We start from the raw sequence: 24,695 nt of genomic DNA on the forward strand, positions 1-24,695 counted from the left end.
GAAGGATATTAACTGGTATCATCGGCATAAAGAACAATTCTGAAATCCGTTGCGGCACTAGGCAGTTTATTGACATACAAAAATGAACAAAAGGGGCCCCAAGATTGAACCATGAGGTACTCAATAGTTTATTTACTTTAGCGCTGATTTTGAGTTATCCCGTAGAACAAAATGTTTCCTGTCACTCAGATAACTTTCAATATGATTGTTTATTTAACCACAAAAGCCTGAGAACTCAAGTATTTTGAGGAAAATTTGACGACATACTCTATCAAAAGTGTTTTCAAATCAAGCGAGAATAATTGTCCATAAGTTTAGCTCTCAATTGCTGTCCGGATTTTATCTGTCATTTTTTTTACTGTGTCAAAACAATTGGAACTCGGCTAAAAACCAAATTGATTTGGGCTAAAAATGTCATGCTTTTTAATGAAACTTAACAATCTTGTTATATAAGTTTTTCAAAAAATTTACTAAATCTCAATAGCAAACGTTTTGGTCAATAGTTTTCTGGCACAGCAGTGTCATCACTTTTTTGAATACTAACAACCTTTGCAAACTTCCGAAAAGTAGGAATAGTGTCCTCTCAAATGCTTTGGTTTAAAATGTCAGCTAAAAGCTTCAAGAGCGGTTCCTGAAGTTTTGCGAATTTTATAATTTTTGTTGGCGTGACCAGCTGACGTTTTATTTGCGTACAGTTTTTTTTATCAATTTCATCACCTTATCATGTGTTTTTTTGGATATAAAAAAATTATGAATAATTTCAGGACCAGAAAAAAGAATAGATGCTGTGTTAGGAAAGTTTGCTGCCCAAGAAGTTCCCACGTTTGCAAAGATTTCGATCAGTTTGTCCGCATTTGTTTTTTTTGGTTTTTTTTAATAGCATCAGAGCAGAACTCGTTATAGAATCTGAAAATTGTTTTAATTGAAGGGTTTCTGCCTAATATCAAACAAAAATTAATTTTCTTAGGCTTGCGTATTTTGAATACTTTTGGCTTGTTTCGAAAATGAAAAACCTTACATCAAAATCATAAGGTGTTGACTCGAGTTATCAGGTGCTCTTGGTTCTGTCTTTTTTGTACTTGGAAGCTCTACTAAAACTGGATAGCGATCGCTTATATCCGTGATTATTGTTCGACTGTTCAATTTGTTGGGAGCAAATACTAGATCTATGCATTTTGAGGCAGTTGGCCGCACTCTTGTTGGACTATAATTGCACTGGTATACTGGTATAATCCGTATGAATTAATGAGTTCCTGATGAGTGACAACCTACGATGTTTCATTTAGTGGGTCAAGAATACAATCTCCGCCGACAATTCAATATCCATTTAATGTGATCATTCCTGCAATTAGTATTTCATTTTCTTATAAGAATACTGACAGCATTGTATATGGTCAAGATTTGGACAGGATGTCAAGATGTAAATCTCTAGTTCCACACTTAATGTAACTTGTTATCAAATAAACCTCGGCAAAATATGCGCTTGAATGAATTGCCAAACCGAAGGGATCCTTAGCAAAACAGATTTGCTCAACACAAACAATTACTAAAACATTGTAAAAATTGAGTCTTAATGAATTAAACTTACGCCCAAATACGTCAATTCCACTAATTAACAGGTTGTTCTCCACTCTAGCTTGAGACTGGAGGGAGATTGAGACTCGTGTAGCCTTGTAGGAATTGGGAAAGTTATCGTTGCACGTAGAAGACATCCAAACACCCGGCAGTCCATCTGTTGGTTGCAACTTTTCACAGGGAATACAGGAAGAAGATGAAGCACATTGTTGTATTTCGAGCAATTCCATATTTTCACCTAAAGCAGGCACTGCTCTTAATGCCGTCGGAATAGTAAGATATCTATAGGGAGCTTTCAACAGACGAGTGTCTTATCTGCTAAATTCATCACTTTTTGTTAACAAAGATAGAAAACTTAAGCTGCTAATGGCTGTCTGGGGAATGTAGGTAACAATCCGACACAGAGTTGTCATATTTCAATCATAGGGTTTGTTTCATTTGCTTCACAGTACTTGGTTTGGTCATCCAAGGAAAAAGTCAAGTTATTTTCCCAGTTTACTAATCCATCATTGACTTCCACGTTTTAAAACAAGTAGATTGAAATCAAACTTACCATATGGTGGTAAATCAGCATTTTAACAAAGAATTTATTGTACCTTGCAATAAATTTAGGACCTAAACTGTTGGATAAAATGAACGAACAAAAGATTTTTTATTGACAAATCAGGTCATAAAACACATTTTGTTGCAAAATCAAACACGAATGAAAAGCAGCAACAGATTATTGTTCCCACCCACTATATTTGCTCCAATTCTTCAAATTTATTTGGCGATTAAAAATATTTGGATCTATTCTGTTTCGCCCCTCCCCCAGTGTTTTTTAACCCCCCGTTACAATAATGTGTTATATAGCACGTTATGTAAAAATAATGCACGCGCGCCTGAGGGTCATAAAATGACGGATCTTTTCCGTTTGTGCCCCCCCCCCCACCCTCCAGCTTACTGGGAGCATATTATTTGCAACCTCCAGACGCACGTACCATATTTTTACATAATGATTTTCTATGTAATGGCACGTGCTCTGTAACTGGGGGCGCATAACGTACTGGGGGAGGGCACAAATGGAAAACATCCCATAAAAAAATATATTCCCACTAAGCTGGGGGGGGGGGGGGACAGCATAGATCCAAATATTTGGTCAACCTGGTTTCATCTTCGAAACAGCTTTGTCCATACAAAGGTAGTATCAATAACACCTCTGACCTTTTTATACGCATAGATAATGACAAGATATTGTTATTTAATAAAATGAGAATAAAAAAATATTAATTTTAAACTGATTCAATAGGTCCTCGATTACACATTTGGTTGAAATAAGAATAAAAAAATCAAATAACGCATTTGTTTATTCGCTCTTTTAAAATGGAGGCTGCGATTTGTATAACAAAGTTTTGAAAAACTTTAGAAGTGACAAGTTTTTCCTAAAAATGGGAAACACTAGAATTTCAATGATTGATTGTATTCTCCATGGTTTGGTAGTATCGATAGAACGTAAACGCAATTTCAATTCTTTTTTCAATTCTCGAGAAAAGAGCTCATTTAATCTTTTCACAAAAGTTTTACGTTTCACTCCTTGTAACGTCTGAAAGTACACTTTAATGTTCTAAACGAAAATCAAATTTGATAAAGATAGGTATTAATTTCAAATCTATCACAAATTTATTTAAAAATTGACTTATTTCGTAATCACATTTTGGTTGAGATTGTTTAAAGGGACAAAAACTGATTTCTCTCCCTATTAATAAAGCCAAAAATATAATTGCCTGACAGGTGACTGAGCTCAACTGAAAAATTAATCTGGATATGAAAACTGTTTTTTTTTCTTAATTTCAGATATTCAATTCCAAATCGTTTTTTTTTAAAAAAAATAAAATAGTTTTTGTAGGTCTGCCATTTTCTTTTGGAATGAAAACATCTTCTTCATTTAGCAGTTGTCATTAATTGCCCTATCTACATTTGTTTCATTGTTTCAAGAATAATGTTATGCAAAACTATAAATATATTTAAAATGAAATTAAGGACGTGGTTGTTTTGACTTTAGGGTACCAGTAAAATTTATTTAGGGAAGTTAAATTGTTAGACTCAAAAAGTAAGTGGTAAATCTAAAGACTGGATTGATGACAATGAAACTTTTTTCGAGAAACCAAAATCGCGGCAAAAATTTTTGTTGAACAGTTTGCTTTAATTAGTTTGTTCTTATGTTTTGTTACTAGATTTTTTATCGTATTGTTGCCGTGTAACAGAAATATAATTCGGGTAAACAACTAAGATGCTAATTTTTCAATAAAGCCAGGCAAAAATTGGTTCAATTTTTATAAAATCTTCCTGCTTGGCGAAGACTTAATCTTAAAGAGAATTTTTATTCCGTTTTTTCTCATTAAACATTTGTCGTTAGTATTGGTTCTCTGTTTTTATATAATATAAAATAATAGTTACATATAAAAGTTTCCTACAGATGAAACAGTAAAACCAATGCCACTTAAAAATACCTTTAGTGCTTTTGGTCCAATAACAGTCGCTTCTGATCTCTCTTAGTTCTAGATGGTACAAATTTTTTACAGTCAAGAAACTGTTGTTCGGCTGTAGCGTAAAATTAGAGTGCTGATTACGTAATAAAAACGTGAAACGATCATCATGGCCGCATTTGATTACACATTTGTTTGGAATAAGAGTAAGAAATCAAATAACGCATTCATTTATTCGTTCCAAATGGGCGCTGCGAATCCTATACCAAATTTTTGAAAACTTGAGAACTGAAAAATTTCTCGTAAAAATTGGGAAACACTTGAATACTAATGATTAATTGTAATTTCCATGGTTTGGTAGTGTAGATAGAACGTATACTCAATTTCATTTTTTTTTTCAAATTTCGAGAAAATAGCGCATTTAATTTTTCACAATTGTTTTCGTTTCACGCCTTGTAACGTCTGAAGATGCACTTTTAAGTCCAGAAAGAAAATCGAATTTGACAAAGAAGCGTATTAATTTCAAATATATCACAAATTTTCTAGTTTGCGACAAAGTTGAGCGTAATAATCACATTTTAGTTGAGAATGTTTAAAAGGACAAAAATTGATTTCTGTCCCTAGTGATAAAGCCAAACACTTTATTGCCTGAAAAGTAGCATCGGAAACAGCTTTGATGCTTCTTTTCCAGATGAGACCAGGCAAAAATAATTTTAGCGTTTAATAAAACTTTCTGCTTGGCTGCTAATTTTCCAATTTTTATGAAAAACTAATAAGAGATTATAGATAATCATTTCATTGAAGCCAATGGGAGGATTTAATCTTTAAAAAAATTATTTCATCTTTTCTCGTTAAACATTTATTGTTGGAATCTTTTTAAATAATATAATATTTAAATATAAAAGCTTCCTACAGATGAAACAATAAAACCGATGTCACCTAAACTAAAACTTTTAGTGCATTTCGTCCGATAATAGTCGGTTATGATCTCTCTTAGTATTAGATTGAGCAAAATTGTTACTTTCGAGATACTGCTGTTCGGCTGTAGCGTAAAACTAGAGTGCCGATTACGTAATAAAAACGTACAGCGATCCTCATGGTCGCAACTGAATTTTTGGCATTTGTTTTTTTCTTGTTGAACGGACATTACCAATACTCCTTGTTACATTTCCGACAACACTTGTAACTGGAATCAGATTGTTGGTCATTTTTATCTGCAGCCAAAATGTAATTTTTTTTAAAGCTTTCTGAACAGAAACGAGTGGATAGCATTTAAAAACTATTTAATTGCGGAATATAAAGATTTATCTTAGATTAGTTGAAGAATATTGATATTGCTATTGACATATCAATTGGTTATAACACAAGGTCCATCATAAATCTCGTCCGTCTTGTTTGTTTGAAAAGTTTTCTGCAGTTTTGATATTTTTATGTTTATGTATTCATATTTGCCAAGTTTAACAAGAAACGATGAAGTTGTGCGTTTTTTGATTTTTCCAATGCTTTTTAAAGTTCTGATTTTCCCTGCTTGTGCAGATAAATCATTTCTCTCTCTCTCTCTCTCTCTCTCTCTCTTCTCTCTCTCTCTCTCTCTCTCTCTCTCTCTCTTCTCTCCTCAAATGTTCAAAATATGATTGTAACAGGATAAAATTGCTTTCATTCAAGTCTTTCAGCACTAAGGAGTTGTTGGTGAAAACAACTTTTTAGAAAGTTATTAAATTATTGTTTGCGTTATCTGTTTCCTCGTGTTTCGTTACAAAGTTCTATCTGAATTGAACTTCGCTTTTTTTCAATTAACTACGCAAGAAATTTTTAAGTTCTCTATCTGAAAATCTTTATCGCGTTTTTGCTCGCTGTTTATGCTATTTTGTTAATAACACTCATTATACTTCGTCTTTTTGCTCATTATCTTTATTTTTTTTGGCATAGAGGTTGGACTTCATATTTCGTTTCTTTGTCTTTGAATTTATTCAATAGTTTGTATTATTAGCGTGATTTTTATTCTTTAATCTGTATTTCAGGACTTGTCACGCTATAATTGTTCTTCAAGTTGTTTTTGACGCGTTTTTCATGAAGGTTTAATAAAGGTTCAATTTAAACATGAGGGTATCTCGCAAAGTCCCGGATCCATCAACCAATCTAAAACTCTCATATGTGTTGAAGGTGCTGAAATTAGAGGAATGACATGAATTTCTGATGAGATTATTGATTTTTTTAAAAAAAAAAGAAAAACAAAATTAATCGATTTGTCTAATCCTATCAATCTAATTCATTGCAATTAAACCAATTGCAAATTATTTTAATTGAAATAGTGAACTAATTGTATCGAGTTTTCAACAAAAAAGTCTACATATTTGACAGATGATATATGTGCAAACACGTCGAAAGTAATAATGATTGTTTGAAGAAAATGAATTGCAAAGAAAAGAGCTAAAAAAGAAATGAGTAAAAACGAATTTGAATCAGAAAAAATTATGTCAGTTCTGAATCAAATTATATCAGGGGGAAATTTTCAGAACGAATGATAGAAGAAAATTTCAATAATCATTAGCTCAAAATTTACTTCTAAACATCACTATATTGCTTGTTATACAATTCTAACGGATGGCATTCTTCTTGATGATTTTTTATTACGTAGAGAAGAGCTCAAAAGTTAATTTTAAAATACAGGAAATTGTGCAAAGGAGAGCGTTAAAAAATTAACTAAGAATAAAGCAAATTGTGCAAAAAAAGAGCATTGCGCGCGTTGAAAAGACTCAATTTTTTTTTAAAAATTCAGTAGCAAAAAAAATACTGACTCTTAGATTTTAACAACAGCTTAGCAAAATTTCTAATCAGTTGATCAGTAACATGGCCAAGCAGAACATATTTATTAAACTAACAATAAGAGGAAAGATGATAAAGAGTATCAAATTAATGGCTACAATTTTTCAAATATTTCATCAATTTAGTACTCTTAAAAAGCAAATTTTCATATCGAAAAGTTCGTTGAAACGGTCTAATTGATTATTAAAATGATCAATTTCAAGCCCGCAAATCGGCCATCTCATGGATAATGCTTCAATTTCCTTGATCATGCGTACAATTTCTGTCCCACGCACAGAATAGAATCATCCAGGTTGCCTTGCTTTTTTCATATATTGTTTTTATTTAACGAGAGTTCTTTTGGTCACTAAAACTTTCTTGAGGAAAGAAACAATCTAAGTGGATGTATAAGTTTGTAAGATTTGTAAAATATGTAAATCTTGGAAAATCACGCACGTTCTTGCCAAGATCCTTGAAACCTTCGTGTGGTTCTTGGTGAAACCAAGATCTCGCATGGACATAGAAATAGTGCCGTGAGAATGCAAGATCTTGCGTAGACTGGGCGTGAATGTCACCGCGTTCGTATAAATTTCTGTGGCTAAAAACATAATTAGGTACAACACACCTAAAAGGGAAAAGCTTAAGTATTTTCCTTATATCATATTAGAAAAACTGTTGTAGAAATGTTGTTAGTATTTCATTGGGCGAGAAATTGGGACTATTCGCATAACATAAAATTACTTGCTTCGCAAGTTTAAAATAACCGTTTGCTCGCTTAATTCATTTCCTTTAACATAAAACTATGTGAACAATAGAAACAAAATTTTGGATTCTGGTAGTCTTCGGTAAACATTGGTAAGAGATGATCACTCAAGTAGGTTGATGTTTATTCATGCAATCTGTAGCTGATTATAAAACTGTAGCCGATTATAAAACTTTCTTTGATTTCGTACTAGATCATATACGAGTCTTAGTAACCGTACAAGGTCATATATGATTCCTAGTTATCATACTAGGTCAAATATGACTCGTATGATTTCTTAATAGTGATACAAAGATCAACATACATTTCTTTCGTAGTTATACAATTCTTTGTAAGTTACACAAGAATCATAAAAAAAATTTTAAGGCCAAAAAACTGCATAATTTTCTTCTTTGATAGAAATTGGAAAAATTTCTTGGAATTCATACATAAATCAAATATAGACAGTATGTAATCACACATGAACTTTGTATGAAACCAAAGAAACTTCATCCCGGCATGTAAACAGTTTCTTCTGGTCAGATCAAATTTCAAGAGAATAACTGTGCCCAAATATATCCGAGGACTTGAATTGAGAATATGTTCATAGTTGCAATTTTTGTACATTGTTAATCATTTGACGGGTTGTGACATTATGCAAATTTACGATACCAATTATTGTTCCGACCCCACTTGTGGGGGGGGGACTATACACTCAAATTCAGGCAATTTTGGCGGACCGATATATTTATCGTAGAGAAATGTGAGTGGTATCATTAAAAAGCTCGTCCAGCGTAGAGTTCGAAAAGATTTTTTGAATATTGTTTTTTTCGAGGAGTTATCGAGGATTGAAGTTTTCACGCAACAAAAAGAATCAATTTTGAGTTCCTAATAGACGAAAGGCGAAAAAAAAGACTAGTTCTGGTCTCATAGGGGAGTTTACTATCAAAAAAATTCGAATTCTCTATGAGAGCCCTTTTTTTATTTTTAAGTCACCTAGAGACTAGTCACTTTTCATACCGAGGTTCCGTTAATGACAGGCCTGATTTACAGTCTAATGAAGCCGAGGGAACAAAAAAATCGTTTTCAAGGAATCACTCGTGTTTCGAGTTTTCTAAATTTCTTTTTTTTAATTTTTGGACATTTTTTTGTATTTCTGGTTCTTTTTGGAATCTTAACACATTAATCTAATATTGATAGTTGCATTGGCTTAGAAAACACGTTCAATGGATCATACTTAAATTTTGCAGAGAAAAATTTATGGTTTAAATGGCTTCGACACTTTCTTCTCGCCTTTTCAATTTTTTTTGGATTTTGCCTGTGTTCGTTGTCGTTTTCATAGTCAAAGACTTTTTGTAATGCCCTATTGATAAGCTATGAAAGACAATCGTCCTCATCATCTCATTGAGGCTAACTTGGGGTTTTTATTAGCTTCCATTTTAAACTATTGATTTTATTGGCGTTGATACTACGGGTTTTCTGAAAAAAAATCGTAGTTTTAATGTGTTTGTTCATGTTTGTTGATTTACTGGAGTCAAATTCTTAAAAACAAGAAAACCATTGCTGTTAAAATTTAATTGAAAGTAGAAAAGTTTTTATTGCGAAGTTCATTTTTTAATGGCTTCCGCAATTTTCTTGCTCATTTTTTTTGAATTTGCTCTGTTAGCCTGTTACTTTATTGTTTAGGTAGCCGTAAACTGCTGACCGGTCTCATAACCATCTAATTGAGGATTGATTGAATAATAGTAACCGAATCATTCAGTTTATAGCGAATAGTCTTAAAGCTAATAAAACATTTTTAAGGTTATAAGGATTTTTCTTTTTTTCCGTTTTTGCTGTTTTTTTCGTCAACTTGTAACATATTCTCCTCATTGAGAGGTCCCATACCATTCCCTGTATTTTACAAATTAACATGTCTTCTGATACTATGACGTAACTGATGTTTTGCTTGTTAGACAACATGTGTTTCTATAAAAAATCATATGAGTGGTTTATTTGTGTTTCTTTTTCTCCATCTTTAGAACAATCACGTAATAAGAGATCTCAATGAATTTCAAATGTGGCTCAATTGATCCTTTTTATTTTTTCAGTATAAATTTAGCTGAATTATTACAAATAGAAATTGAAATAAAATACATAATACTCAGATAATAGCTAATGACTTAATGGCTTCACTAATTTGTGTTTTCGCAATGTTTTATTTGTTGTTCGTATTTTTTTTTAGTTTTTTTTTGCATCTATAGTCAGTTCCTATGGCTAAGTGTAAACAAAAACAGGTTCTATTGGTTTCATCATGACTTTATAGTAAATTTATCAAGATATTTTTCGTTAAAAGCTAATGATTTTAAATGACTTAAAATTATTTTGTTTAAAAACTGTTGATTGATTTTTGAAATTCGCCACAATATTTCTTTCTTGTCGACTGGTTACCTAGTCTCATTAAAAAAATCCTATCTGCTGTCTATTTAGGAAAAATTAAATTTGTGTAATTAGGGTTTTGTCTATTTGTAATTTGACGTTGTTACAAGTTTTTGCTTTTTTTGTTGTTTTTTTTTCTCGTAGTCTTTTCGATGCAGATCTTGGTGTAATGAGGCATGGCATTATTTAATTCATTTATTAGTTTGGTTGTGTAGAGAATTTTTATTAAACTCAAACATCTATTTTTGATTATCTCTTTGTCAAAAATCTAAGTCATAAGCCAGTTAAGTCAAAAAAGTAGATGAGCGCAGGGTCGGAACATCATGTGCGAACGCACATTAACGAGCCTCCTTGTTCTTAATTCCGTTTCAAAATATTTACTGGTAGCTTGGTCGCTGGATGAGAGTATCTGAATGAATGCAAGCATCTTAGGAGCACCAAACTGCACCATTAATTGTCGACCAGCTGCTTCATCAGATTGTGCCACAGGAAAACATGCATCTATATTAGCATCGTCTTTTGTATCCAGAATATCTGTCAATAGGGTGTCTAAATATTCGCTCTGATCACCCGAGTACGAAGCATTGGCAATTTCCAACACGCTTTTGGCTGTTGGTGCAACTGAAATGCAATAAAAAGGTGAAAAAAATGTCAAATAAAGTCTCGCATTTATATATATATATATATATATATATATATATATATATATATATATATAAATAAAAGAACATATTTATTTTAATTTGATAGCTTTTGTTTTTATGACTTTGAATTTGAGTATTTTCGAAAAACAGAAACTTCGACCTGTTTTGTCTACCTGTTACCTAGTCCCGTTATTCAGTCTCTCTGAAAGATTTTTTCGTCAAGAAATGTCGGAATAGCATATTTCAGTTTATTTTTTTTCAGACACTGCTCTCATTTTTTGAGAAAGGAATATCTTTTGACTGATCGTTTTCAAAATATTTTTACAGAATTAAATCAAATCAAAAACACCTGCTCGCGTTTGCCCCATTGCCTACAATTTGACAAACAACCGCTTTTTCAGGTTTTCGACTCTAGCCACTATTTGGCAATTTGCGTTCTCGATCTAGTTTGTTACTCAAAGAAAGTAACAAATTATTATGGACTTTCTCCTAGCTTCCTTAAACATTTGCTTATATTGGGAGTTGAGTTGACTGGGCTGCTTTGTCTATTTTTGAGGATATGTCTATCATAAAAGTATGTCTATATCATAAAGGAATATCACCTAACTGTATCTGCATCTTATATGTGCAGCCGGCATTTTTTACACTTTCTTTTTCACAAGTAGTTTTGGTTTTTTGATTTTTCTAGTCAAGAATGGTTTTTCTAGTCGAAAGATTTTTTTACAAATTCACACGAACAAACATTTTGCAGTCAGAACTAAGCCGAACATAAATACAATTGCAGAAGCTACATGAATAAAATAGCTAGTTTTTCACATAGTTTTTCTCCCTAACGATACAAACCGAGAAATCGAAACATCAGATGTATTTGCATTCTTTTTGCGATCATTCAATTTAAATAAATTACTCTACTGGTAAAGCCCCAAAACCTGAATTAAAGACCAAATGTGAAAAAAACTACATTCCTTGGTTTCTTGTTATCAAAGTTACGCATAATCTCTTTTTTATAACAAAAGCGCCCAGCCGGGACCATTCTTTTTTGACAGCGGTTTCAATCGAAGATTTTTCTTTTTTGCATTCATAGTCATAACTTTACTACGGACTTTGATTTTTTAACAAATTCATCTTTTAAACTAATCCGACTAGTTTTAATGATGAAAACTATATTTCGGCTGTTAAAAAACTCTTACATTCCAACAAAATTGGATTGTACTAGTGCGCTGCCTTTTTACGACTCGATCGTCTTTTTTGATCGGTAATTTTGTTGGAGTTTATTTAAAGCAGGAAGTAAAATAGTTGAAAGCAAAGTGTTTAAGTCAAGTGAATAGAGAACAAAAAAAGTGGTTTCCTGCTCATGTCATATTTTGAGAGGGGGCTGGAAAAGTAGATTTGCAAAAGTTTTCGCTAAGTGAATGACTGTTTTGATCACAAGTGGCATTTTCAGAGCAGCTTTTTGAACTCAAAAATATGCATTTAAAAGTGTTTTTTGTTCGTCTAAACTAGTAACAGATCATTTCAGAGCATTTTTGCCGTTCTGAAGCAAAAAAATGAACTTTTAGAAAACATTTAAGATTTTATAACAATTTGGCATTGTTAGACGTTTTTGCTCTCTTCTTCATTTTTCGCTACCATTAGGGGGAAGTCTGTCTTTCAAATTAGCCCTTTTAGTTGTTTCGGCTGTCTTCCGATCTTCTTTATATTCATTCTGAGTAATATTTAGTTTAACTGAGTAATTTTACCCAAAGTTTGGCCAATTGTGGTCGGTTTTGAGGTTCTTCCATAATGCTTCTTTTTATTTTAATTTTTTAGCTATTCGTTTTTCTTGGCCCATTTTTAGCTTAGAGCTTATCTCAAAGTTTGTTTTCTATGGTTTGGCAATAAATGTCAGACAGAGAATTTTTCATTTAAAAAATTTAACTAATTTTGTAACGTTTTTATCGGGATTTTTTTACTTCTTTATTTTTTTTATTGTTTAAAAAGTCTCTGCCAATGTTGCGTGGTTAAATACCTGAGCATGGGCAATAGTTAAATTTTTAATCTCAAAATAATAGATCAGACGTTGCTTTTTCGTATTTTGTAGATAATTTGTTCCTGATTCTTGTAGACAGTATCGTTCCGTCTATTGGTAGTCGTTTAATTGATATAATCTAATCATCTCTCAAGGTTTTTTGCCCATAGTTGTTTTGGAGTCCCAATTGGTTGAAAAAATATTATCAGATACCGTAATATTGTAGGATATTTTTCTATTTATGCCTATTTTTGTTTGAAAACGGACTGGTATTCTAAGCGTTTGATTGTGATTGTGGGTAGACTTAAATGGCATTAATTTATTTATTTTTTTAAAATGTGCCAAAATATACAATTTTTTGTGCTAATTTATTCTAAATTATAGAGCGAATTGGTCTTATTGACATTTCAATGAATAATTTTTTGTAATCCACATTAAATTCTTTTTTTTTTCAAGTCTTTTTTACAATTATTCTAGTCATTTTCAAAAGCTCATGAGCTCAAGTTGCCATCAAATGATTTTGAGCTGGGTGCTGCTTTCTTTTAAAATAATAGATTTTGGCATTTGGCTTTGATCATATTGGCAGCCGGAAGCTGTTGGAATCTTCTGTAGTTTTTGCTAATTTTTAGTTTTCTTTATTTGCCGGCTTCTGTATATATCAAGCAAGCTTTGTCTTCGATTCTTAATTTTTCCTCAATTTTTCGACAATTTTCATTAAAAACCATTGTATTCAACACGAATATTCTGAAAGTGTACATATTATGAATGCAATTATTGGTTTTCTCTAAATTTGTGAAATCTTGTTTGTCTTCCTGATTAGGAATGATCATTTGGGAAGCTGTTCAGATAGTGGAGTATTTGGACTATATTTCTTTGGATTGTATTTCAAGACTTGTCGTGCTGTGTTTTTTTTTTAATAAAAGTTGCTCCAAAATTGTTCTTGAATCTTCTCAAAGATTTCTCACTTGGGAAAGAACAGTCAAGCCATTGTGGATCGCTACTATCTTCAAACGAACAGTTTTGCTATGACAGAATAAACAGACAAGATCAGTCTTGAAAGCTTGGTCGACAGCAATTTTTTTTTCGAATCGATGATTTCTGTTCAGTTTCTTCTGTCACACATTCCGTCTTTTATCTAACCTTTCTTTCCAAGAACGTCAATCTCACAAATTCCAAGTGAGGCATCTGATAGGGACACGGTACTAGTAACACTGCTTTGAATTTTGATGTAGTATCCAATCTGTTCACAAAGCACATAGTTCCAGCCCCCTACTCCTTGTAGTTGCACCCTTTCTTCTCCTCCCTCGCATTTGTGGCAAATATACCAGTCACACACGAACACCACTATCAATTCGCTGTTCAACGTATCTGCAAATTACAAAATTGTTGAATATAGTTCGGTAATTAGCTCGGTAATGTGCGTTTGCACAAAATAATCCGGCCCCTCTCAACCACGTTTTTGACTTTATTATCCACCAAAAAAGAGAGGAAACTTTCAAAAAATCACTTATTGTTTGAAAATAGTGGGTTTATGCATTTGATAAATCGCATTAGCTCTAACACTATACAAATGCAAAATAAACTCATTAGAAGGCAGATGATAGCTGCCATTAAGGAGCGTAAGAGACTAGACAAACCACAGAATCGAATTAAAACAACAAGCATTTCTTTTCCGACCAAAACTATGTCTATCAATTTCTTTGAAAAAAAAAACTTCATGAAAAAATCAAAATAACATCAGATTAAAAGTAAACTGAACCGAATGACATACATTTCACCAGAAAAAATATGAGACTTGTCTTTATTGGGAAGAACCACCAAATAAAAAGAAAACAACGGCAAAGTTAGAAAATACGCTTGCATTTTTCGAAACTAAATGAACACATGAAAGCAATTAGCTATCAACTAAATTCATTCAATGGCTTCACTTATGCCTGCAGACAAAACCATTGCAACCTGTCATTTTTCAGAACCTCATACAACTACAAAACATACAAATACATTCAAAAATCAAAAATTCGTATCAATTTTGCACAGAAATGGTGTAGAAGCCTATGATATCAAAATCTATTCACTAAAAATACCGAATATAAAACAATTTCAACTTATTTTAACGCAATTATTATTATTCTTGATTTATCATTATATTGCAATCAACGTGATGATCGGACCTTACTAGACCAAACTGGTCTTGCTCCTGTTGACATTCTTTTAAAACTAAAGTATACCAAATGTTTCCCAAATAGCAAAATTGACCACAAAATCATTTTATCGACAATAAAGGATGGAATTTGGATATTAATTGTGTTAATTTATCAAAAAGACAATATGTATCGTTTGAAAGCATTAGATTTTTTTGTCAAAAGCTCGACAATGACAGATTAAAAATTTCATTAATTAAACGAGGTCACGAGACTAAAACATCAACAATAAAGACCGTCAGTTCTCACCAATTCATTGAAAATTTACGAAAACAATTTGTCGGAGCAATAAAAACCACGAAATTCACTCGAAAACACAATAATGTTTTACTGAGTTTCATTGAGTTTCATCTTCTTATTACATGAACCTTTCATTGAAAAAAGATTTTCCTGTAATTGGGATGAAAAACTTTAAAAGTACACTTTTGCATGATTTTTATTTTAAGAAATCAACGATAAGACCAACACTGGCCGTGATATTGCAGACCGTCAGTTATGAAACACAATTGTTCTCACAATGAGTAATACTTTTGGAAAATGAAAATCATAACGTATCTTACACATCTATCCTAATAAGACTACAACTGTAAGTTTTCAATTAAAAGATGCTAAATAGTATAACTTTCGACTTCAATTGTACATGCCAATGGTGAGACTAAGTCGAAAGACTACACATTAACATCGAATACAAACAGACGTCAAAATTTCAGGAAAAGTTTTATGTGAACGGTTTTGAAGACAAAAATCAATCTGCTTTTCGCTGAATATGCTATGTACTTTCATTGGCTTTCCCTGCACCTAAAACTCTGCTGTCAATAACTGGAGTTTGAATTGAAACTATTGTGGTCTGTAACCCACAAAAATAAAAAACAAAAATTGCATAAGTTTTTCAAGAAATATATACAGTGCCACATTACAATCCGAATAAACTTTGTGCAATAGTATTCCATCACTACAACACAACTGGTCTTGCTCTTGCTGCTATTCCATTGAAAACAAAATGTACCAAGTGTTACCCAAATAGCTAATTTGACCACAAAGTCGTTATAACAAAATCAAATGATGAAATGTATACTTTTGTGTCATGTTACCGGAAGAAAGAATTGTGTATAAACTGAAAGCATTAGATAGTTTCAATAAAACTCAACAAGTACCGAATTAGAGGTGTCATTAATTAAACCGAATCAAGAGACTTAAAAACTAAACTGAAATGCTGGCAAGTCTCACCAAATCAATGAAGACTTAAGAAAACAATTTGTCGGAGCCATAAACCATGAGCTTCACTCATAGAGCACAATATTGTTTCATTGATTTATATTGGAACACAATAAGAAACCCCTTTTGAATTTAACATTTAAAGAAAAAAGTTTTTTCTCGCATTTAGAATAAAAAAAATCAAAAAAAAAACGTTTTTTCCATCATTCTCCTTGCAAATCTTAACAATGAGACCAAAATTGGACGTGCTATTGCAGACCGGCTGTTTTAAAACACAATTGGTCTAAAATAATGCGTAATATTTCTAGCAGACGAAAATCTTTACTCATCAGAAACAAACTATGAGTTTCTTTTGTAAATATCGGTTCAAATTAGCAAAAGACTTCAAAAATGTTTTTTCCAGTAAAACGTGTTTAATAACCGGAGGTATAATTAGTCATTATCTAAGAAATGGAAGAAGGAAGATTGTGATATCAGTTTCAATGCCTGCGCCAGCAGTCAAACTGGACAAAGTGGACCAAATAGGCAGATTCAAAACAATTTTTTTAAAAAACGGGAAAAATCCTGAACTTTTCTACACAAAATTGGTTCAAACATTTCACCAACTCTCTTCTACCTTTGAACACTAAACCATTTAGACGAACGTTTGAATCAGACTAACCAATTAGACTATATTTTTAAAAAGTTATCATATTTTAACAAAAGAGTTTATCAAGTTTTTAGCAAAATTTGAAAAATGCGAACAAAACAACGGAAGATAGGCTATTGCTCACAAATCTTTAAACCTCCACCAGCTCCTCGGAAAAAGAGGAATTCAAAAAATTGATTTACTTTTTCTTGCCTAGGTTTTCTCTTTTTACACTTTTTTGTGGGTTAATTAATTGTGCTGCAGAGTATTTTGCCTGCGGTTGTTTTAGAGTCGCAATTTGTTGAGAAAGTTTTATCAAAAGCTGTATCATGTAATATTCTTTTGCAATGTTAAAGTGCATGTTTTTGTTTGAAGATGATTATTGTCATTATTCAGCGAGTTCTTTTAGCTTTCGAAACCGGACAAACAATTAAAAATTCGGCAGATTTTAATTTGCAATAGTTGCCTTTAGTTAGCATACTTAGCTTTCATATGCTTTATGTAGTGAATGGTCTGATAAAGTCCAGATTTGTGTTGAAAAGGGCAACTTGTAGATTTTGACCTCAAAAATTTTGTTGTTATCTTGTTGTTTGTCTTTTATTTTCAGATGGGACTTCAATTGACATTGCTTAAAGCTAACAGTTTCAAGTTGGAAACTGAAAATGGTTCTCATTATTAATTTTTGAAATATATGTTTTGGCACTACTAACTTAATTATAAAGTTGTAGTTATTTTGCAATTTTTTTAAGGCTTGAAGATTTGAAGATGGGTCACTGGATAACTTTTGGTTTCAACAAAAACATTTCCGAAGTCATTAAAAACATGACATTTTTTGTTTTTTATACAAGTTAATTGTTCTTTTTTGTTTTTTTATTTTTTGACTTTTTAACCTCAGACTTATTCTGAGGGCTCGAAGACAAGTACCAAATATGTTTCGATGACAGAAATAGTTCTCGCGAATTTTTATTCACAGCTATCTTTCACAGAGTCTTCCATCAGTTTTTTTGTCTTTTTCGAGTTTGCTGATATTTAGTGGCCAATTAAGTTATTCCAAGCAAGTGTTTGTGTTAGTGGGTACACATTAGTGGCTCTGATTTATTTATTATGTTTTTGATTTTGCTTTTTTATACAATTTTTTTATTTTTTCTGTGTCGTTTTTGCCTTTGTTTGTATCTATATCTGTTGGTTTCCACTAGCCTGTAGAATAGTTTTCGTTGTATAATGTAGTATGAAAAGTTTGGTTTTATTGTCATATGTATGAATAATTTAGAGATGCGTAATGATTTTCTTCTTTCTCATTTTTTTAAAATTCATTCTCAAAATTCATGAGCTCAAATTGTCATTGAATGATTTTGAGCTCGGTGCTTCCATCAAGTGTAAATGATAGAACTACAACTCTGGCTTTAATCAAATTGACATCAGGAGGCTGATTGAATTTTCCTTGTTGCTATTTTCTAGTTTTCTGGTTTGCCAGCTTCTGCAAGTACATGCGTGCCTATCAAAAAAAGGCAACTCTTGTCTTCGATTTTTTGTGTTTTCCTCTCTTCTGAAATCTTTCATTGTTTCATTGTAAGCCATGGTACTCAACACGATTATCAAAGATTTAATTAAAAGAATAAGTTTTTTGTTTTCAATCTATTAATAGCTATAATTTTGAATGCTCTTTGGTAGCTATTTTATAGAATGCGCTCGTGCTGAGAAACAAGAAAGTCATTCAGTTTAATTTGATACTCTTTTTTGTTATATGCTGAGTTAAAATACTCTGATACTTTATTCCATTTATGCACGCATTTACGAATAACCGAGGTTTCAAAAAACTCGTTTCCAAACACCTTCTTTTAAAATTGTGCCGGATTTTAAAAAGTCTTTTTCAAGATTTTTTAGGAAGATTTTTTGACATGTACCACGGGCTCATGAACCCGTGGTACATGTCAAAATCTTTATTTTGATTTTTGTCATTAAAAATTTTTATTCGTGACTGTTCAGCTATCAGCAGTTCAGCTCGGAGTAATTTTTTTGTGATAGAAGTTTTTTTTCTTGGTCGTGTTTCTTATAAAGGACACACATTTTCATCCCCAATCGGTTCGTCGTTTATTAAGTCTAATGAGTCTAATAATTCAGTTATTCTAATGAACCTATTTAGAAAATCCAATAAAAAACAAGTGCGATATTTAAAGCCTTAGTTTTTTCTTTGAAGGTACTTTATATCTCATCAAATAAGCAGAAGCCATGTTCGTTAGAGTCCTAATAAATTGAGCATCAAATCACACACCAATTTAACAAGGCATTTCAACAATTGACGCAAACATTCGAAAATAACCCACAAAAAAAGCTAATTAAAATTGACCGGCTGTTTTTACCAGATTAGGTGAACAAAAATTAGTTCGATAACACGCAATATATTGTTTGTGCTAATAAAAAGGTGTTATTTTTCATTCACGTCTAGAAAACTGTGAATCTTCTGGTCAAAAACCTTCAATTACTAAAGCGCTCACATGAAGTCCACTGCTAATGAAAAAGTGTTGAACAAGGGTGTCCAGAGGCACCACACCAGAATTTGAGCATTGGCCAGATAGATGAGACATAGGCCTTTCTCGGCCAGATCAATCCGATTCTGGTCGCTCTTGATCAGATTGAAAAGAGTCTAATCCGAACTATTGGCCAGGCCGAACAAACCCTAACCTACACAATTCGCCAAAGTAAAATTAGGCTAATTGCTACACATAACAGACTCCAGTTAAGAAAACTGACAAGACGCTAAAATGAGGTGTTTCCCCTACATATTAATTGATTTTGGTCTCCGGGTCTTAAAATAAAACAACTTTGATCAAGTTAAATGACTTAGTGCAAAAATTGTCGTTTGTAAGTAGTAGGAGTAGTTTGTAAAAGACTTAAATTACCTTGGAAGGCGTACAAGATTGAGCAAATAAATTGTGTACAAAAAATCGTATGGAGCAAACAAAACAGAAACGAACAAAACTAAAACTTATGCTATACAATTGCTGAATCTAGAGCGAGTCTTCCAAGAGTATGGATCACTGTAAGAAAGTTGTTGGCCTCTCAATTTTATTGTTCGATCCCTTATGTCTTTATGTCACACTTTATGAAGCTGATTGCGATAAGAACAAGTAAAAATTTAGTTCTAGGACATCTGCTGCGTCGTTCACTACTCTTTCAATCCTGAAGAAAAGGGATATCTCTGTCAGAGTCTTCTAAGAGCGCGAGACTATTAACTTTTCCTAATCCCGATCGCACAAATAGACATTTTTCGTCTCTGTTGAAATGAAATTGTTAAGATTAGGGTAATTCATGTTGTTCACGATGGAGATAAGAAATCTCAAGTCTAGTTCAATGGGCTGATTATACATTGACAAAGACTTTGAAACCCTGAGAAGTCGAAAACAGCCGAAATCACCATAGCACCATTTTAGTCTGTGATAGTTTAAATGTTCCAATTTACGCAACTCAGTCGTTTCTGGATAACAAGCAGGATAACCGTATAGAAGTAGGTAAAGGACACAAGACTTGAATAATTTACATTTGACACCAGATTGAATATTGTACGGTACGCTATTTTTGAGAAAACCAAAAGAACGTCGTGCCTTCAACCACTTTGTCTGAACGTGGTCAGTTTAAGTGGAATTTAATTTTTGGATATAGCTATCAAAAAACAACCAAAACCAATACGATTTTCTTCGTTATCGTCGGTATGTCCGGTTTTTAAACGAAGAGATTTGTCTGTTTGTTGGCTTTTATGCGTAAGAAATTGTCAGCAAATTTCTTAGAATCTGTATGTTCGGTTCCTTAGATTCTGTTGTTTTGGTTTTAAGCTTAAAATGTCTCGGTATTGTCAATTTCATAACGCAGGAAAACATAAGAAATTTACTTACGTATTTGAAATCTTGTGATCATAACAAGATCCAGTGAGTGTGATTGAACGGAATCCCCACCAATTTTCTACATGGAAAAACAAAAGAAAATTTAGTCTCTAAATCGTTCAACTAGGTTTATTTTTCAGCTAAAGAACAAAATCAATCAGTGGGGATCATCCAAAACTGGTGGGGATAACTGTCTCCAAAAAATGTCTCCAAAAGTCCCGCGATTAAAAGTTCTGGACAGAACATGCCGAATCTAAGAGACCAAATACACCGACCGTTTTCGATGTTTGCAAACGAACATGCCAAATGTACGGATAATTTCCTTTTGTGAGGTCTTCTTGACTAGGGAGGACTACAATTTGGGTATCAACCAGTCGAAAGAGACCCAAATTTGGACGTGACTAAAACTTTGTTCGAGTTAATATCTTTGCTTGCGTCAGACCCTTTGCTCGCGACCCAAAACGGTCTGATAAATACCTGTCTTGGGTATAAGGCCACATCGTGGTTAGTCCTGTCACATTTGAGACAAAAATTCAAGTGGTTTCTTCCCAAGATGAGGTTCACGACCCACCAGCGCAGAAATTGCCTAAACGGGTTTGGGTCCCCGACGGGGAGGAGCGGGTCGAGTGCGACTGAACGCATACTTTAGAGAAATTCGGATCTGTTCTGAGTTGCCCAGCGAGACCGAAGTCTATTCAGTCTAGCTTTTCGTTGCTCTGAGAAGAAGCGTTCTTCTGACTATCATGATTACGCAATCCTAAAGACAGCTTTCTGTAATACAAAAACTGAAAAAAAAAACACAAGCCTCATTTTGATATAATTTTAACAGAAAATAAACCACACACATTGTCAAGTAATTTGCAACATCTACTGCTGCTCAGACAGATGACGGTTAGCAAGAACAACAATTTGCTGAGAAAGCTCAACTTAAGCAAACACAGACCAAGTTGAACCAACAATGTTGAGAAGACGGTTACAGAGTTCTCTAAGATACTTTTTCTAGAATTTTTCCAAAGTGACTGTTTTTTACGGTTCCGTAACAAATTGAATATGTGTGAAAATTTCGACTAATCATAGTTGCAAAATGAACCCTTCGTGAACTGATGGAGGTACTTTTGGCCATAGTTTTGCAGCAATTTCGAAAAATCTTATTCTTCCCATATAAAAAACTTCACATTTTTTTGTATTTTTTCGATGTGAAAACAAATAGAGGAGTGCTCTAGAACTTATATGAAATCGGACTGCTAAATAAAAATTTGAAACATCTGAACAGCGGAAACAAAGTCAATGAAAGACTGGTGTAAGAGTAAAGTTCATTAAAGAACTAATTCTGTTATCTTATGTCATTAACAAAAAATGATGGAAGTTGACAATGAGCAATGGCAACAATGCTATAAAAAACTTTATGCAAAATTTTGCGCGTAAATTTACAGAAAAATTCGGATTTTCTACTTTTCCATACCGTTATCGGTATTCCCGTATTTAAGTTCCTATGTATAATTTTTACCTGTGATATCCTGACGATTTGTTTTTCTTTAATGAAATTCTTGGTCAACCGTAATCAACGGAGTGCCTAAGCTTTAAAGTGACTTGAAGCAGAAGGTACAATTAACAAAATATAGAACTGGAAAAAAAATAGAAACATTGTCCTTCTTTCCGAAAGCCAATTTTTCTGCTAGGGGTTAGAGGGTGTTAGAGGTTAACTCTTAGGAGATTTCGAATCAAACTAGTAGTTGTCCACAAATTTTTAATGAAAAATTATTTTTCAAATTATTCAAAACTTTAGCCTTTTCTTTCCTAAATCAAAACGTTATAATTAGGTTTTCAACTTTGTCTGGTTGTTTCCATTTCTTTACAATTGTTTTGGTCTGTTATTCATATATACATAATTGTTCATCTGGATAAGGCTTCTGTCAAACAAAAAAGAACCTTATTATACGGCAACAACAAATTCCAGTTTAGATTTTAAGAAGAGAAAAAATAAATTAAACGTTTCTTTTCTTCTTCGTTTTAATAAATTTTAATCTTCTGTTGCAAATTTCAATTCGTGTATTCTATAAAAATGTTTTTCTATTTGAGTCAAATCTCATATCTATAGAACTACACAAATTAAAAGCCGTAAATAAGTACTAAGGAGGAGAAAGAGCTCACCAGTTTTTGAAAATGTTGTTTTTTGGTTTTTGTTTTTTTAATACCTCCTAATTTTAAGAAAGTCTTCTCTTTTATCGAAAACAATTTGTGTTGAATTTAACGATAGATATGGATTTTAAAAACAACTTTTAGAGGAATTAAATTATTATAATTGAATTTTTATCCTCAACTCTCGCCACCATCTCTTGCTGTCTTCGTTTTCCTCTTTACCTTTCAATTTTTCAAAACAGCGTCTATTTTCCAACCTACAATAAAATTTGTTGGTTGATTTATTAAATATCAAAACTATCCTCTGAGCGCTACAAAATGATTTTTCTCTTGTTTCTTTGCAATGCGCAAGCAAAGAGTGAAAAAAAATGACTGAAGAAAAAAAAGGTGGACTCGCATATATATATATATATATATATATATATATATATATATATATATATATATATATATATATATATTCCCCCAATTTGAAAAAATGTTGGAACAAACGGCAAAATCTCCTGTACTCAGGTTATAAAAACGGGATATAAACCTGATTCAGTGTCCCTCCTGTTGTAAAATCCTACAGACTTCACATAGTGCCGTTCTTTCAAATCGACTGTGATGGCCCAACTTCCCTCTCCAACATTATCAGCAGAAAATTCTACACAGTGTTTGTCATCAAACGAAGCTTCCCTGTTGTGGACATTGAGATCGAAAAGAAAATCCATCGATCCTCCTAGAAAAATGAACAAATCCCGTACCTATCAGTGAATTAAGTTGTTCCTGCAAGCTGATGTCCTAGATGTAATGAGCCTCCAAGGAAATCATGTGTTAAATTGACTTTCAAATTTACGGATACTGGTTGACCACAAAACGCAGTATAATTTTTATCGGAGGTGGATTAGAACGCATTTAGGCCACATGATTCCGATGAGAAACTGCACCGTGCTCAATTGTTAATATGATATTGCATGTGTGCGTTATAGCTAGCTAGCACTTGTTAGCATTGAAAAACCTCAAGTGCAATTATTTCTGCCAAGAACATACAAACATCAAAAAAATCAAGTAATGTTCAAGTATTGCAACTTCAGTTTGGTCGGACTAGATTTGGTTTCAAACGCAGGTGTATCTGATCAAAACGCAGGTGTATCTGATCGCAGGTGTATCTGATCGCTTGTAAGTCTCATCTCAAGTGACTTCGAGTGCACTGTGGTCTCAAAAGTTTCGGGCTGAATCTAACAAAACTAAAAGCAGAAAGTGCACAAGCAAAATTTTGAGTGTAGGATTGTCATATCAGCAGGCATTGCGTCTCAGACGGTGTGATCGGATGTCAATTCAGTGTAAGACGGACTGATCAGAATACTCAGAATATGTGCGCTAACTTTGAGAAATTTCTAAGCTGTATCCTTAAACACCTCCCCAATCAAAATTTATGTCAAATACAGAATCACGAAGTAAATTTAATTGTTCCGACCCCTCTTGAGGGGGGAGGAACTATAAACTCAAATGGGTTTTTTTGTTCAGTCAATTTTCACCGATCGATACATTCATCGTAGAGAGTTGAGACTGGTATCATTAGAAAGCTTGTCCAGCGTAGAATATGGAATTAAAATGATTTTTCGGATTTTCGTTTTCTATAAGGAGTTATCGAGGTTTAAACTTTTGAGAAAATAGAGTGAATTCCGTTGATTTTATTCACATTTTCCGCAATTTTTGACTAAAATTTTGCCAATTTTGCTGAAAATTGTTAAAATTTTTTAGAAAATAGGGCTGTTTATTTTATTTTTAAAGACAAAAAAGTAATATTGATTGTTTTGAATTAATTTTTTTCTCAAAAATTTGGGCTAAATATTTCAAAATTCAGCCTTTTTCATCAAAAGTAGCACGAAATAAGCTTCTTTAGTCCACTTTGATTAAAATTGCCTGAAATACAACCCCAAACAACACTAATACAATCTTTGTAGACTCAAGCGGGGGCTATTTCTACTTCAA

General features: G+C 32.7%; 1 protein-coding gene across 1 annotated transcript in view; it reads right to left on the bottom strand.

Annotated features, from left to right (window-relative positions):
* The window catches only part of LOC142339371 (uncharacterized), a 43,834-nt gene that overhangs the window by 2,364 nt on the left and 16,775 nt on the right, over positions 1-24,695 (bottom strand). Inside the window, exons 4-7 of the mRNA XM_075389414.1 lie at positions 23,254-23,439; positions 13,798-14,025; positions 10,387-10,626; positions 1,589-1,813 (exon numbers count right to left, since the gene is read on the bottom strand). Coding sequence (XP_075245529.1) covers positions 1,589-1,813; positions 10,387-10,626; positions 13,798-14,025; positions 23,254-23,439 — 879 coding nt within the window. The remainder of the gene's footprint in view (positions 1-1,588; positions 1,814-10,386; positions 10,627-13,797; positions 14,026-23,253; positions 23,440-24,695) is intronic.

This window comes from Convolutriloba macropyga, chromosome 1, assembly GCF_964194025.1.
Source record: "Convolutriloba macropyga chromosome 1, txConMacr16.3, whole genome shotgun sequence".
Classification (NCBI taxonomy): Eukaryota; Metazoa; Xenacoelomorpha; order Acoela; family Convolutidae; genus Convolutriloba; species Convolutriloba macropyga.